Source organism: Peromyscus maniculatus, chromosome 5, assembly GCF_049852395.1.
Source record: "Peromyscus maniculatus bairdii isolate BWxNUB_F1_BW_parent chromosome 5, HU_Pman_BW_mat_3.1, whole genome shotgun sequence".
Lineage (NCBI taxonomy): Eukaryota > Metazoa > Chordata > Mammalia > Rodentia > Cricetidae > Peromyscus > Peromyscus maniculatus.
In genome coordinates, this window is record NC_134856.1 from 143361874 (window position 1) to 143377847 (window position 15974).

General features: G+C 40.2%; 1 protein-coding gene across 6 annotated transcripts in view; it reads right to left on the bottom strand.

Annotated features, from left to right (window-relative positions):
- The window catches only part of Fancc (FA complementation group C), a 184035-nt gene that overhangs the window by 48398 nt on the left and 119663 nt on the right, over nucleotides 1-15974 (bottom strand). For 5 of the 6 annotated variants that reach the window (XR_013051712.1, XM_076573540.1, XM_006981726.4 and 2 more), the window contains exon 7: nucleotides 796-960. The exons of the other annotated variant lie outside the window; for it this stretch is intronic. Coding sequence is in view for 4 of the 5 variants with exons in the window: in XM_076573540.1 (XP_076429655.1) it covers nucleotides 796-960 (165 nt within the window). In the remaining variant the exon portion in view is untranslated. The remainder of the gene's footprint in view (nucleotides 1-795; nucleotides 961-15974) is intronic. 6 annotated transcript variants of the gene reach the window in all.

Below are 15974 nucleotides of genomic sequence, written 5' to 3' on the forward strand. Positions count from 1 at the left end.
ATGTGTGCACCTCTATGCACACATGCAGAGGCCAGAGAAAGATAATAGATAACCTGTTCTATCACTCTCCATCTTATTCCCTTGAGAGAGGGTCTCTAATTGAGACCTTTGGAAAGTGGTTGACCAACAAGCCCCAGGTATCCACCTATTTCATTCCACACCCTGATGCTTGGGTTACAGGTATGTATAACCATGTACAGCTTTTATGTGGTTGATAAGGATCTGAAGACATGCTTGTTCAGCAAGTGTTCCTATCTACTAAGCCATCTCTACAGCCCTTTATTACTGTTTTCAAATGAAGCAATTTTCTTTTAAAGTTATATTCTCCCTTCCTCTTCCCTCCTTTCTCTCCCTTTGAAGGACTGAAGATCAAACCTATGCCTCGTGCTGGGCAAGTATTCCATCCCAGCTTAATAAGCATTTCCTAAATTTCTGGGTATGGCTTCATATATGACAAATATTGGCAAGTACAACCCATATAAGGCTCCTCGGGCTCTTCAGTAACTTTTAAGAGCATTAAAGGGAATAAGATGGCTGGGGTGAGGGATGGCAAGCAGAAAGGGGCTTGCGGCCAAGCCTGATGGCCTGAGTGCAGTCACGGGTACCACGCTGGAGTAATGAGAAAACCAATTCCTGTGAGCTGTCCTCAGACCACTACACATGCTAATAGTAAATAAATAAATATAATAAAAAAATAAAAGGGAGAACATTAAGTACATTGTCATCTGATTTTTCCACACTACAACATTCTGCAACTAGGAAAAACAAATTGAGTGATAAGATCAATGGACTCACGACAAGAAGGCCTCATTTACAGCTTCGAAGAACTCAGGTGAGAGGACTTCCTGAGATTCATGTCCATGGTAGGTGAGTAGAGCCTCCACCAGTGGTTCAAAATCAGGCAGAGTAACAAGAGGGACACAAACTTGTGATAGGGACATCATGCGCTCGGGAGCCATCCTATTAGAGAAAAAGGTAAGAAGTGACAGTCCAGATCAGAAAGTTACATGTAACTGAACACCTAAAGTCTTCTTGCTGAAAAAGACAGTGATAGACCTCCATGCTAGCCCAATAAAGATCTTCTCTAGCACCGTGTGCCAGGTCTTCTTTAGTCACTGACATTCCCATGTTTCCTGCACTCACAGGAGGACTTTATCTCTACCGCTATCTGCAGACATATCTGATTAACCAGGGCCCAAACAACTCCCCATGCCCTTCCACAGCCAATACTGTCAACTCCCTAGCTGCTCACCTGTGCAGGACAGAAATGGGTAACTCCCAACTAAATCCACCAAGTCCATGGGATGCATGCACTAGCCTGACATCCCAGGAACCCTGACCCATCTCAAGCCTTCCTCATTTGCTCCAATGAATTCTGCTTAGCATAGTTTTTCTTTTTTCCCCCTCAAAGAGTTTTATAATTGAATAAGATACAATTTTCCCAGGAACTTTTGCAGAGTGTGTTGAGCCAATATACAGTTTTCAAAGGAAATTCAACCTTTCTATGGAGTTCATTTACTGTTATCAGAAGATTGACTTTAAAAAGTAATTTGATGCCTCACACACTCTTTGAGTCTTTTTATGAGCTTTTAAAAGTCTCGTTTTTTTAATAGCTAAAAACCATGAAATTCTGTTCCTGTCCATTAAAAATAAAAAAATAACTTAGCCCCTTAAAGCCTTGGACAAGAATCAAAAGCCATGTGTGGGGTGTGTGTGCAGGTGTCTACCTTGTTTTTTAAGACAAGGTTTCTCACTGGGTCCTGGGCTCACTGAATAGACTAGGCTGGCCAGCCAATGAGCCTCAGGGACCCACCTGTCTCCATCTCCCCAGGACTAGGATCACAAACATGTACCACCATGCCCAGGTTTTTACATGGATGCTGGGGATCACTCAGGTCCTTCTATCTGCACAGCAAGCACCTTGCCAACTAAACTGTTCCCTCAGCCCCAAACTAGAAATTCTTAAGGTGTGCTGTCATGTGCATTTTAATAGCAACCACGCACATCTGTCCTGAGGCAAAATGGTGCCATGATATCACTTCAAAGACAGCTGCCAAACCTGACAGGGCCATCATAGCCATGCTACCACTAATAACAACTAAAATAACACTATCTTTTATATCTAAAGTTATCTGCCAAGTTTTTAGCTGTACAAATCATAGAGCAGTGTGGTCTACAAACTTTCTAGTTCATACCTGAATCTATAAAATTGCATCCACTTCTTTTTATCTCTTGACTATTTAAAGTTCATTTCACAAGTTTCAAAATCTTCATAAAATGTAGATTGATGCCATGAGTTCAGATACAAAGATGGTCAGAAAAGTTCCAGGGCTTTGAGAGGCTGATACATAGTCATTAACAATTAAATGACAGATGTTTAAATTCTATCCAGGTCTTTGCTACAAAGAGCTAGAAGGTATGGCACTCTGGACTTTCCAAGCAGTTGTCTTACTGTGTAGTACTATGGTTTGTGCAGAGAGCTGGGAAGACACAGACAACCACACAGGAAAGATGTTTCTAGCGGTGTGTGCTTAGCATCAAGCCCTCTGCAGTTCAGTTCTTGTGCAGAAGTGATTTGGAATACTACTCTGGCAATGAGTCAAGCACAACACTTAGTGTGATGCAGTCTGGAAAGCGCTGCTTAGCTATCCCTTGAACATGATCTCCAGGTTCTGGCAAGTCTCGGGCTGGATCCACAAACGCCATGAGTACCTTCAGAAGGCTATCTATTGACCTGTCTGCATTTTGGTAAATATAAGTACTACCTAATTTTATAGGAGTCTTTAAATGGTTTGTTTTTTGAGACAGGGTTTCTCTGTGTATCCCTAGCTGTCCTGGAACTCGCTCTATAGATCAGGCTGGCCTCAAACTCAGAGATTTTCCTATCTCTACCGCCAGAGTACTGGTAATTAAAAGTGTGTGCCACCACTACCCGATGACTTTAAAATTGTTAAGGAAATTAATCATGGACCTTTTCCAGTCTTGCTAGGAGATACAAACTGCAGCCATTGAGGTTCAGTGCTTGGTCATTGCTGACAGTCTTTCCTACCTACTCGGTCCTTCTCTCCTTTCAGAAACAAGAAAATTCACACCTGCAGGTCTTTTAGAGAAGAGGATTTTATGACAGTCACTGACTCTGGATGGCCAATGAACATTCCCGATTCAATTTCACAAACATCCGTGTGACTCTATAAAATATATAAATTTCCAGCACCACACAAGCACAACTGTTCCTTTCTTATACTGCTCAGAATTCAAGTTCACAAACATTCATTTGGCTCTATGCTAAACAGCTAAAGGAAAACATCCAATGTTGTGGAATAATTCTTCTGTACACTATGTAAATTATGCTGTGATTGGTTTGGTGAAGAAGCTGACTGGCCAATAGCTTGACAGGATGAGGTTAGACAGGAAAACCAGACTAAGAACACTGGGAAGAAGGGCAGAGTCAGAAGAGTTACCAGGAGACACAGAGGGAGCAAGACACGCTAGAGGACAGGTAAAGCCAGGAGCCACATGGCAGCACATAGATTAATAGAAATATGTTAATTTAAGTTGTAAGAGTTAGTTAGTAATAAGCCTGAGCTATTGGACAAGCATTTACAATTAATAGTCTCTGAGTGGTTATTTAGGAATAAATGGCAGAACAGAGCTGATGGTGGTCCCAACGAAAACTCCACCTACAAATGGTGCCCATAAATCCACATAAAGCCTGAGAAAGCTTTAAAAACAGTTCTAAATGCACAGAAACAGAGTTAAACACAGCTTCCTACTCTTGTGTCTCTCATGCCAGCTGCAGTACCAAGATGTATCTCCCAGCAGCTGCCTGCGGGAAGAGCCAGCTGCCCGCCACCATCCACTACTGCCATGCACTAAGCTAGGCTACACCTTCAGTGGCTGACAGCAACTTATGATTTGTTTAATGCAATCAAAAAACAATACAGATGCTCAGTAAAGACAGATCCAGATGGGGAAAAAAAACTCTAAAAGTGCATATTTGAATATATTAAATGTATATTTAAGAATATATATAGTCTTGGGAGAGAAAAAAGGTATAGACAGTCATAAAAAAGAAATATATAGTTTTAAAATAATAAAGTTCTTTAAAAGGAAGTAATATAAGAGAAAAAAGCCACTGGGCAGTGGTGGCATATGCCTTTAATCCCAGCACTTGGGAGGCAAAGCCAGGCAGATATCTGTGAGTTACAGATACAGATACAGATACAGGTCTACAGAGCGAGATCCAGGACAGCCACCAAAACTACACAGAGAAACTCTGTCTCGAAAAACCAAAAAGAAAAAAGCCATGTAAAGATGGGAAATACACAAGAGTCTGGATCCTATGTTATTGTGTTGTCTTTAAATTTTTGGGCTGCTAAGAGACACTGGATTAAAGCTGCTAGATTAAACCAATCTATATTTTAAAAAAATATCTTGACTTCAAAATTTAAGTCAAAAGGTATGTTGCATTGGGGGAAAGGTTATGTTTTTATTTCCACAGGAAATGAGAAGCTCTGGATTCATTCCAGATTGATATGGATCAGGTTTGATCAAGAAAGACCCCCTGAAAATCCTGACTACAAACATAAAGAAATAAACCTTAAAAACAAACAAACAAAAAAAAACTACAAACATGTAACATATATTTTACCTGCTCAAACATAAAACAAAAAATCATCTTTGGCTAACTTGTGTACAACACACAGTTTGTACCTGTACTAGTACAGATATATATGTTACCTTTAAAAGTTGATGTATTTTCAGAACAAGGGGACCAAACACCAATGAAAATTGATGGCCCAGGTGATCCAGCATTTCAAAATGCCTCTCTAACAGTCTCCTCAAAATTCTGCATCCAAAACAGCTTCAAGGCTGCTGGCTGAGATTATCCAGCCTCAAAGACTACTCCAGCCAGGACTTCATTATTATCTCAATTTTCTCAAAGCTCCCCCAAAGATACCAGCAATCACCAGACAACAGGAAGTAGTCTAGAGAACAATGCCCACATTCCCAAAATATTGGTTATGGATGTTTGCTAATATTTAAGGGGGGTTACAACTTGTTATTGGTAATGGTCAGAAAAAAAAAAGCTAAACAAGGGAGATGAGATTCAGGGATCTTGTTGTGAAAAGAAAAAAGGGGGATATAGAAATGATAGGATAAAAGGTTAGATTATTGAATCTACCTTAATCAAAAAATAAATATTAATCTCAAAATACCTTACAGTGGTATAGGTTTTGGTTTATTGATACAAATTTAAAGTTTTTACTATATGTATGTTTCTACTCCTATTTGGGGTATTGTGCTTATGCAACTAATTTTAAAATGTAATGTATAATTAAGAAATACAGATTAATAGTCATCTATAATAGTCAAACTTATATTCATGTTAAGTATGATTTCAAGGTCATATACAGATATATTTAGATAGATAGATAGATAGATAGATAGATAGATAGATAGATAGATAGATAGATAGATAGATGGTCTTCAAACACTTCAAAGACCAACAGAATATGGCATTTAATATGTTTAATACCTAAGGCTTTGCATGACAGTGAGACATGTCTGCTCCTGACATCATCCATTTATTTCAAATAAGATAATGGGCATTGAAGAAACTCCATATGGAGTTTCCTTTCTTTATGGCAAAAGCTAGCCATGTGGGCAAAGAAACTGCCCTTGCTTCAATTTGCTGACAGTTACTGTTCAAACCGGACCAGCAAGACACAAAAAAAGACAACCATCAAACTTTGCCAAGACAAGGTAGGACAGTCCTTCAAAGTTCCCTGCTTCTCATAAATGTCTGTCAGATGTACAAGGCCTGTAGGCCAAAGTTGGATGCCCCAACATTAGAGAAGAACCTCGGGTGAGTATCCAGGTAGCCAGATGTCCCTGTCATTAGATAACATTTCACCTTCTGGGGTCTTTGATGGAGTTAAAGACTAAATAATTAAACTTAGAGTTTTCATTAGTTATGATAAAAAGTAAATTAGGTATAAAATTTTAGAATCACAAAAATAGATAATAGTGTATTTTTTTCTAATTTTGCCAAATATAAATTGACTGGATATTGTAACTATAATTCTTACTTGATAACTCCTTTTGTTACATATAGTTTTACTATTAAAGTTAAAACCTTTTTTAATTAGACAAAAGGGGGAAATGTTATAATCTTTTTGTACATTGTGAAGATGTGTCTTTGCCAAGGTGCCTTCTGATAGGTTTAATAAAGGAGCTGATTGGTGGTAGCCAGGCAGAAAGTATAGGCGTGACAACCAAACTAAGGACACTGAGAAGGAGGGCAGAGTCAGAGGAGTCACCAGCCAGATGCAGAGGGAGCAGGAGATGAACATGCCATGCTAATAAAGGTACCGCCACGTGGCAGAGGGTTGATAAGAAATATGGGTTAATTTAAGTTGTAAGAGCTAGTTAGTAATAAGTCTCAGCTACTTATAATTAATAAGTCTCTGAGTGGTTATTTGGAAAGTGGCTGGCAGAACAAAGCTGATTGCAGTCCCAACAAAAAATTCCACCTATAATCCAGAGTCACATAAGCACAGCTCTTCTTTCTCTTATCTTTCTATGTAAGCTCAAAGAGTCTGAGATTTCAGGACACTTGCAACTGAGAATGAACACCTCTTTTTAACATCTCAGAAGATTAACTAAAAAATATTAATTTAGAACATAAATCCCCATAATGGTGAGTTGGAGAAAGACTAAGTGGAGCACTGTGGAAGAGGCTGCTGCTGGGGGAACTGCCATCTGGGAACGAGGTGTGGAAGAAGAAGGCACTGCAGGGAGGGTGAGCACATAGGAGAAGAGTCTGTGCACACCTAGCAGATCACGAAAACCTATCGACTATAAAAACACAGATGACACAGCACTACAGAACTTCATCAACAAAACAAAATAAGTAGGAATTTAGTATGTCACCCTAAAGTCTTTAGACTGTCACTAGGAATTAATGCTGTCTTAGGGTTTCTATTGCTATATGAAACACCATGACCAAGCAACTTGGAAAGGAAAGGGATTTTTTGGCTTACACTTCCAAATCACTCTTCATCGTCAAAGGAAGTCAGGACAGGAACTCAAATATGGCAAGAACCTGGAGGCAGGAGCTGATACAGAGGCCATGGAGGGATGCTGTTCATTGGCTTGTTCCTTTTCATTATAGATTTGCATAAGAGTGACCACTAATAACCACATGGCACAGTCAATGCTAGGCTGTCTTGAAATCTCCTCTGGCATTGCTATTAATCTAAAACTCTTCAAGTTATTCTCAGGCAGATTTTTTGGACAAGGACAGAAAGCAGCCACATTATTTTCCAAAATATCACAAGAATCGTCTCTAGGTCACATACCTATACTCTTGTCCTATGAAACCTCTTGAGCCAGGTTGTCATAATCTACATTGCTCTCAGCACCGCTCTCTTTCATGCTCTCACTAGTGGCCCATTAAGCCCCACTTAAAAAGTTGAACTGCTTTCCTAATTCACAGTCCCCAAGTCCACATTCTGTCAACAAGCACAGTCAGGCCTGTCACAGCAAACAACCACCCCCTGGCACTAACTTCTGTCACTGTTCTATTGCTGTGAAAAGACAGCATGACCAAGGCAAATCTTATAAAAGAAAGCATTTAACTGGGATTTGCTTACAGTTTCAGAGGTTTAGTCCATTATCCTTATGGTGGGAAGCATGGCGCACTCAGGCAGACATGATATTGAAGAAGTAGCTGAGAGTTGTACATCTGGATCCAAAGGCAGCAGGAAGAGAGAAGACCCTGGGCCTGGCTTAGGCTTGAAAGCCTACCCCTCAGTGACACACTTCCTCCAACAAGGCCATATCAACTCCACCAAGGCCACACCTCCCAATCCCTCCCAAGTAGTGCTACTCCCTGATGACTAAGCTTTCAAATATATGAGCCTATGGGGCCATTCTGATTCACACCACCACAGATACCTAGCTCTGAAGGCTTCAGGGTGCCCAACAGTTTTCCTCTAGCCAGAGTATACCAAGATGTCAAAAGCATGGGTCCCTTTACTTCACCTGGATGGACCACACCAAAGATTGGTTCTGACACAGGAATTATAGAGAGCTAGGTGACTACATTGCAAGACCATTGAGGAGAATGCTAACTTCCTACCTAGTCAGAGAAAATGAGATGAAAATAGAAAAGAGAATGAATAGGGATGGCCATGCAATCACTTTGCTGTACTCATAACTTCTAAAAATGAGGAAAAAATTATACTTAATACTGCAAAATGAAGGCTTTCAGTGATCCATACATTGTGAGAAAAGCCTGAATTGACAGGTAAATGGGAACATTTGAAGGGAAATACCACAGCCCCAAAACCTTACCAAGAGGTACCATAAAAGGTAAGAGTTAGCCAGGAGCTGAATTCAGGTGCAGGTGAATATCTGAAGCTAAGACAAGCTGCTAGGTCATCACAGCACAGCGGCCTGTGAGTGGGCTTCCATAGATGCTTCTTTTCTATCCACTGTTTCGAAGAAAGTGCAAACAGAAATGCCATTTCCAACAAAAAGGAAGCAGGGACAGCAAATACCATGGGACTGCCAACATCCAGGAAATCTGTAACTGTATGAAGTCCACAGCACACTTTCCTGACAGCTGGAATCAATACCTTAACCCATATCTCCCACACAATTACTAGAGGCAAGCCAAGCAAAGAGCACTGGCAGAGAGGTCAATAGGGAACCCAAACTTTCAAGAAACACAAACTGCTCTCTAAAGTTCATGTCCATTTATTTACCTACCAGCAATGCAGGCTGCTCTGCACCATCAGATGGATGCATCATCTCAGCAAAAGGTCTCCACAACTTCCACATTTTACAAAACTGAAGCTCTATACCACCCCAAAACTCCTGCTCCCTTTCTCCCAAACCATGGCAACCACCCTTCTACTTCCTAAGAGACTGCCTAGTTTAGATATTGCAAGTGAATGGAAGGCAGTATTTGTCTTTGACGGTTGGTTCATTTCACTGTGCAGTGCCCTTCAGGTACACCATGGTATAACACTCAACAGGACTTTCCTTTTTTTAAATTTCCTTTTTAAAATTTAGTTGTGGCTATGCCATGCTTTCATCTAACAAGGTGCACAGGTTACTTCTATCTCTTGGCTAGCATGAAAAACACAACCAATCTAGGTTTGCAAATTATCTTTTAGAGATGTTTTCAACTCTTCTGAATATATAAGCAGAAGTAGAATTGGTCACATGGTAACTCTATTTACTTGCTGTTTTAAGACCAGGTCTCGTAGTCACAGTCGGCCTTGGACTCTGAATCCTTAGACTCCCACCTTCCAAGTACTGAGAGTGCAAGCACACACCACCATACCAGATCCACTTTTCTTTTTTAATGAACCACCATGGCTTTTTCTACAGTAGCTACACCACTTGCACGCTCACTCACAGTGCATAATGGCAATGTTCCACAGTCTCAACAACACAGCACTGCCTCCTAACTAAAGCTTCCTTTCCTTACACTTTTTTTTTTTTTTTTTTTTTAGACATAGTCTCACTATGTAGCCTTGGCTGGCCTAAAGCTCAAAACTCAAAGTTCTGCCTGCCTCTGTCTCTTGAGTGCTGGAATTAAAGGTATAAAACACTACACCCAGCTCCCTTTTACCTTTCTTTATCTGTATAAAGTGCTATGAAGTTCTGGTTTGCATTTCCATGGTAACTGTGGAGCTAAGATCCTCTGTATACACCTACTGCTCACCCATATCTGCCAAGAATGTCAACCAACCCTTTTTTTTTTTTTTTTAAGATAGCTGTGTTTGTGCTGTTCAGAGAAGGCTAGCCTTATAAATTAATTTGAAAGTGTCCCTCTTCTCCAGGATGTTGGCAGAGTTTGAAAGGATTGTTAACCCTTTTTATGCTTGAAAGAATTCTCCAGTGAAGCCTTCTGATCTCTGGGACTTTTTTGGAAGGTTATGAGAAGCTGACTTAATCTCTTCACTAGTTAGAAATCTGCTCAGTTTTTTACTTCTTAAAGACTTCATCTCTAGGCTGTGTACCTGTAGAACAGTCTCCATTGCTAGGCCATCCCAGACACTGGCATACAGTTGTTCAGTGGCATCTCACAGCCCATCACCAATGGAGCCGCTTACTTCTGGACTCTGCTCCTCAAGTTTTCTCTCTCCTTTCCTTATCTCAATCTTTACAAAAACAAAAGCAAAACACGCCCCCCCCCCAGCATCTAAGTCCCATAAACGTCTTGGTTTTTATTTTTATTTGTATTTATTATTCCCTATTGTTGACTTCTGCTCTAAACTGTAACTAGAGTTTTCCTGCCTTGCCCACAGTCAGGACAAATCTTTGTCACCTGCCAGTCCCACAGCCACTTAGACCCAACCAAGTAAACACAGAGACTTACATTGCTTACAAACTGTATGGCCGTGGCAGGCTTCTTGCTAACTATTCTTATAGCTTAAATTAACCCATTTCCATAAATCTATACCTTGCCACGTGGCTCATGGCTTACTGGCATCTTCACATGCTGCTTGTCATGGCAGTGGCTGGCAGTGACTCCTTCCACCTTCCTGTTCTCTCATTTCTCCTCTCTGTTAGTCCCACCTATACCTCCTGCCTGGCCACTGGCCAATCAGTGTTTTATTTACTGACCAATCAGAGCATTTGACATACAGACCACCCCACAGCACTAAACTGCTGCCTCTTCCTAACTTCAGGTTAGCTGTTGTCCACTTGAGCTCTTTTCTTCTTTTTAAACGAATTTACTGCTACTAACTTTCTTGTACTTTTGCCACAACCTGCAATTGGTTGTTGCAGGATATTTGTTCACATTGAGATACTCCAAGACTGCTAATAAAGTTAACCTTGACTCAAGGGTTGAATGACTGGCTGACCAGAATTAGCCATAGATATTTTGGAGGATCCAGATAAAGGGGCACAGGAAGAGATAGGGAGGAGCTTAGAGAGATTTGAAGGCTTTTTCTATCTGTGTAGAGAGAAGAGGTTCAGCTGATCATTCCTCCACCGCTCTTTGGATCTATCAGGTTTTACCCCAATATCTGACTCCAGAGTTTTTATTGTTAATAGAGCAATTTGGATAAATGCTCAAAGTGATGGTATGTGGTATGTTCACCATCATTTCTCTTAAGGTATTTTTCTAAATTTATGATTTCTTTGATCATCAGCTATTTTAAAATGTGCTAATTTACATATTAGTGAACTTTCCAGTTTTCCTTTTGTATGGATTTCTAGTTTCACTTTACTGTGATAAAAATGTAGGGCTGGTATGACTTCATTCTTCAATTTCTTAAGGCATGTTTTGTGATCCAAAATATGGCCTATCCTGGAGAAGGCTCTAAGAGAAAAGTGTGCATTCTATTATTATTATTATGTGGGGTACACTCTGTACATCTCAACTGGCCCTTATCACCACCCTAGGTCCTATTTACTTACTGTTCTTCACTCTGAAAAATCAATCCATTACTCAAAGTGGAGTGTCAAAATTCTTCTTATATTTATTTTCCCATCAGTCTATCAATGTGTGCTTTGTACCTGTGGCATTCTGTTCTAAATACAAATGTTTATAACTTAAATCTCTGGTGAACTGATCCTTTTATCCTTCTGTAATATCCTTTATCTTCTCTTATAAAACACACACACACACACACACACACACACACACACACACACACACAGCTACTTTTGCTGTCTTTTGGCAACCATCCTTTCATTTTCAGTCTCCGTGGTGGTATTGTGTTCCCCAAAATATTGTGTACTCTAATAAATTTATCTGGGGTCAGAGAACAGACAGCCACTAGATACAAAGGCTAGAAAATGGTGGCACTCACACCTTTAATCCTAGCATTCCAGAGATAGAAATCCCTCTGGATCTCTGTGAGTTCAAGGCCACATTGGAAATAGCCAAGCATGGTGACACGCCTTTAATCCCAGAAAGCCAGCCTTTAATCCCAGGGAGTGGTGGTATAAAGCAAAAAGATATATAAGGCGTGAGGACCAGAAACTAGAAGATTTGGCTGGTTAAGCATGTGGCTGGTTGAGCATTCAAGCTTTGAAGCAGCAGTTCAGCTGAGAGCCATTGGGATGAGGACACAGAAGCTTCCAGTCTGAGGAAACAGGACCAGCTGAGGAACTGGCAAGGTGAGATAGCTGTGGCTTGTTCTGTCTCTCTGATCTACCAGCACTGACCTCAATAACTGGCCTCGGGTTTGATTTTATTAATAAGAACTTTTAAGATTCCTGCTACAGTATGTTCCTATATCTATAATGAGATCCTAGCCTGAGGATGTGGTGTAGTAGGTAGAGTGCTTATCTAGATGCACCAAGCCCGGGATTTGATCTCCAGCACCACATAAGCTGGGTATGGCAGTTGTCTTAGTTAAGGTTTCTATGGCTGTGACAAAACACTATGACCAAAAATCAAGTTGAGGAAGAAAGGGTTTATTTGGTTTACATTTCCATATTGCTGTTCATCATCAAAGGAAGTCAGGACAGGAATCTGGAAGCAGGAGCTGAAGCAGAGGCCATGGAGGAGTACTGCTTACTGGCTTGCTCAGCCTGCTTTCTTACAGAATCCAGGATCACCAGCCCAGGGGTGGTACCACCCTCGATGGACTGAGCTCTTTCCCATCAATCACTAACTTAGAAAATGCCTTATAGCTTGATCTTATGGAGGCATTTTCTCAATTGAGTTTTCCTCCTTTCAGGTGACTGTAGCTTGTGTCAATTTAACATAAGACTAGCCAGTACAGTGGCATGCACATGACATCCCAGTACCAGGGAGTAGAGACAAATTCAATGTCATCCTGGCTACATAGCGAGTTTGAGGCCAGCCTCAGGTACATGAAACCTTGTCAAAATAAAGCTTTAAAACGATAAGTTAAGAATAATCTCTGGGTCACTATCTAAGCAGGTCTAAAGTATATGAGTAGAAAATATATTATACTCAAACAAATAAATAAATACACTCAAATTTGTAAAGGAAAGTAAACCTGATTAAATTAGTTTAAAATTATTATAAAAGTCAAATAACCAATAAAGTGAGACTCTTGTAGAGTGCATACAGTTTGCTCTTACTGTATCACTGATATGGACAATCTTCTGAGTTCCTGTTGTGCTCACTTTATACAGTGAAGAAGAATGTCTTCTCCATTTTAGTTTCATGAGCTGTGATCTTTTTCTCCCTCTGGTGTCTTTATTCAGTACTGCAGAATCTCTGGTACTAAGACAAGCTGGTTCAGCTCTTTGTCCTTTGTGTCCTAGACAGGCAGTGGAAGAGTGACATCTGGGGCTTTCTACTGTGCCATTCTTCTGAAATCATGCCTTTGCCATACATTTCATGTTTACAGTTCCATTCACTTGTCTCTTCTGCAGTGATTTGCTTATATCCCTGCCACTTCCATCCTGGTCCTATAGACGGACTCATGTCACCAAGGTTAGCAACAAATGCTCTTACCCCACTGAGCTATTTGGAAGGTTTTCCACACTCAGTAATAAGCTACTACATTGTTTACCAATGTCGCGGTACTGGTTCACACACTCATGGTCAGTGTATGGAATCCACACCTAACACATTAAAGTGAGTGTTGTAAACTTTACACACTTGGAGTGTACAGTGGCACCTTTTTCTTTAGTTTTCTAATTGCAGTAAAACATAAATGAGTTATCATTTAACCACATATAGGTAGTGACTAACACTAAATATGTTCACATGCTGTCTTCTCATCATTATTACTTATACAAAGGTTTTCATTGTCCCTAACAAACTGAACATATTAAACATAATTTCCCTTTCTCTCCCCATCTCTGGTCTGCCTTCTGTCCCAATGAATCCACCTATTCTAGGACTTCATATAAGTGGAATAAAAACATTTGCTTCTGTGTTAGACTGGTTTTACTAATAAGCATGTTTACATGGTCTACTCATGCTGATACATACATAAAACTTCTGTTTCTCTTTATATCGGACTTACACTCCATGAAATATAAACACACTTTGCTTATTAACTGTAGTTAATGAACAAGATTGGTATAGAGACATCTGTTTTCAGGATAATTTCCTACTTAACTTTAGCCATCTTGACACAACTTAAAAGTCACCTGAGGAAGGAGTCCCAATTAAGGATTACCCAAATCAGACTAGCCTGTGGGGATGTCTGTGAGATGTCTTGGATGCTAACTGATAATTAGGGGCCCAGCCTACTGTAGGTGGTACCATCCCTATGCAGATGATCCTAGCTGCATAAAAATATGCATAAGAATATACTCCATATGCAGGATACTGAGAGTGAGCCAATAAGCAGTGTTCCTTCATAATGTCTGCTCTAACTTCATGCTTAAGCTCCTACTTTGACTTCATCCTCAGCGATAGACTGACCTGGAAGTCAAATAAGCCCTTTTCTCCCTAAGTTGTTTTTGATCAGAGTGTTTTATCACAACAAAAGAAAGTAGAGGAGAAATACACCTTGCAGTGAATTTTCTGTGTCACACCACAATTCTGTTTAATTCTTCTAGAAACACCAATTTGTTTTCCACTGTGGCTGCTCCATTTTATACTATACCAGCAACACACAGGACTCCAGTTTCTACTCATCACACTTTGGGTTTTCCTTTTCTTTCTTTTTATAGTCATTATGGTGGGAATTAATACTTCCTTCATTGGAGTTCTGGCTTCCATGCTCCCTAGTGGGTGTGTTGTTGAATGTCTTTTCATTTGCTTAGTAGCAGGTGTTTTGCTTGTTTGTTTTATTTCAGTTTTCAGAGATAGGATCTCCCACTTGATTTGTATCTGAGGATGACCTCACTGACCTGGTCCTCCTGTCCTCAGTTCCCAAGTTCTGGGATTACAATGGTGTGCCATGCTCTATTTACCAGGTGTATATTTCTCTGGTAGAATGCCTAGTCAAGCTGAGTCTTTTGCCTGTTTTGTTTTTCCTTTGTTTGAACCCAGAGCCTGGTACATATAAGATGTTAGAACCCAGTCCTCTGCCACTGAGATATGTCTCCAGCATCTGCCCAGTTCTGGGTGTTTGTTGCTGTTGTTTAAGAGTTTCCAGACATTCCAGACACTGGTTCCTTATGAAGAGCTTTTATTTCTTTAGACAAAGTCTCACTATGTAGCCCAGGCTGGCTTCGAGATTATTAAGAAGTTCCAAGTGGGAGGGGAGCTGAGCATGGTAGTGCATGCCTTTAGTCCTAGCACTTGGGGCACAGAGGTAAGCAGATCTCTATGAGTTTGAGGTTAACCTGGTCTACAGAGTGAGATCCTATTTCAACCCACTCCTCACCCCCCAAAAAAGTCCAAGTTGACTTCAAACTCATGATCCTCGTTGCTCAGACTGCCAAATGAAGGATTACAGGCATGTGCAATATGGCCGTCTCAAGAGATTAAAAAAAAAAAAACTTTATAAAAGATTAAAGTTTAAAACTAAAAATTTGGCCAGGTGGTGATGGCACACATCTTTAATCCCAGCAATCCAGAGGCAGAGGAAGGAGGGTCTCTGAGTTCAAGGCCAGCCTGGTCTATACAGCAAGTTCTAAGAAAGCCAGGGCTACACAGAGAAACCCTGTCTTGAAAAACTAAAAAAGTAAAAACATACAAAAGTTTTTACTCATTCTGTAGGCTTTCTCTACAGTATTTATTTTGCTTTCTTGGTAGTATCATTTGATTCACAAAAGTTCCTATTTTATAGTTTCAAGGGTTGAATCCAAGGGCCTTACATACACCAATCAAGTGTTCGACCACTGAGCTACCAAGCTCCCAAATTCTTAACTTTAATAAAGTTCAATGTTTTTCTTTTAGAAAAATCTATATTATTATTATTATTATTATTATTATTATTATTATTATTATTTGCAAGCATCACGTCTGAGAGGGTTCATGTGCCACAGGGCATGTGCCATATTGCATGTGTGAGATCAGAGGACAACTCTGTGGAATTGCTCCTCTCTTCCCACCTTCA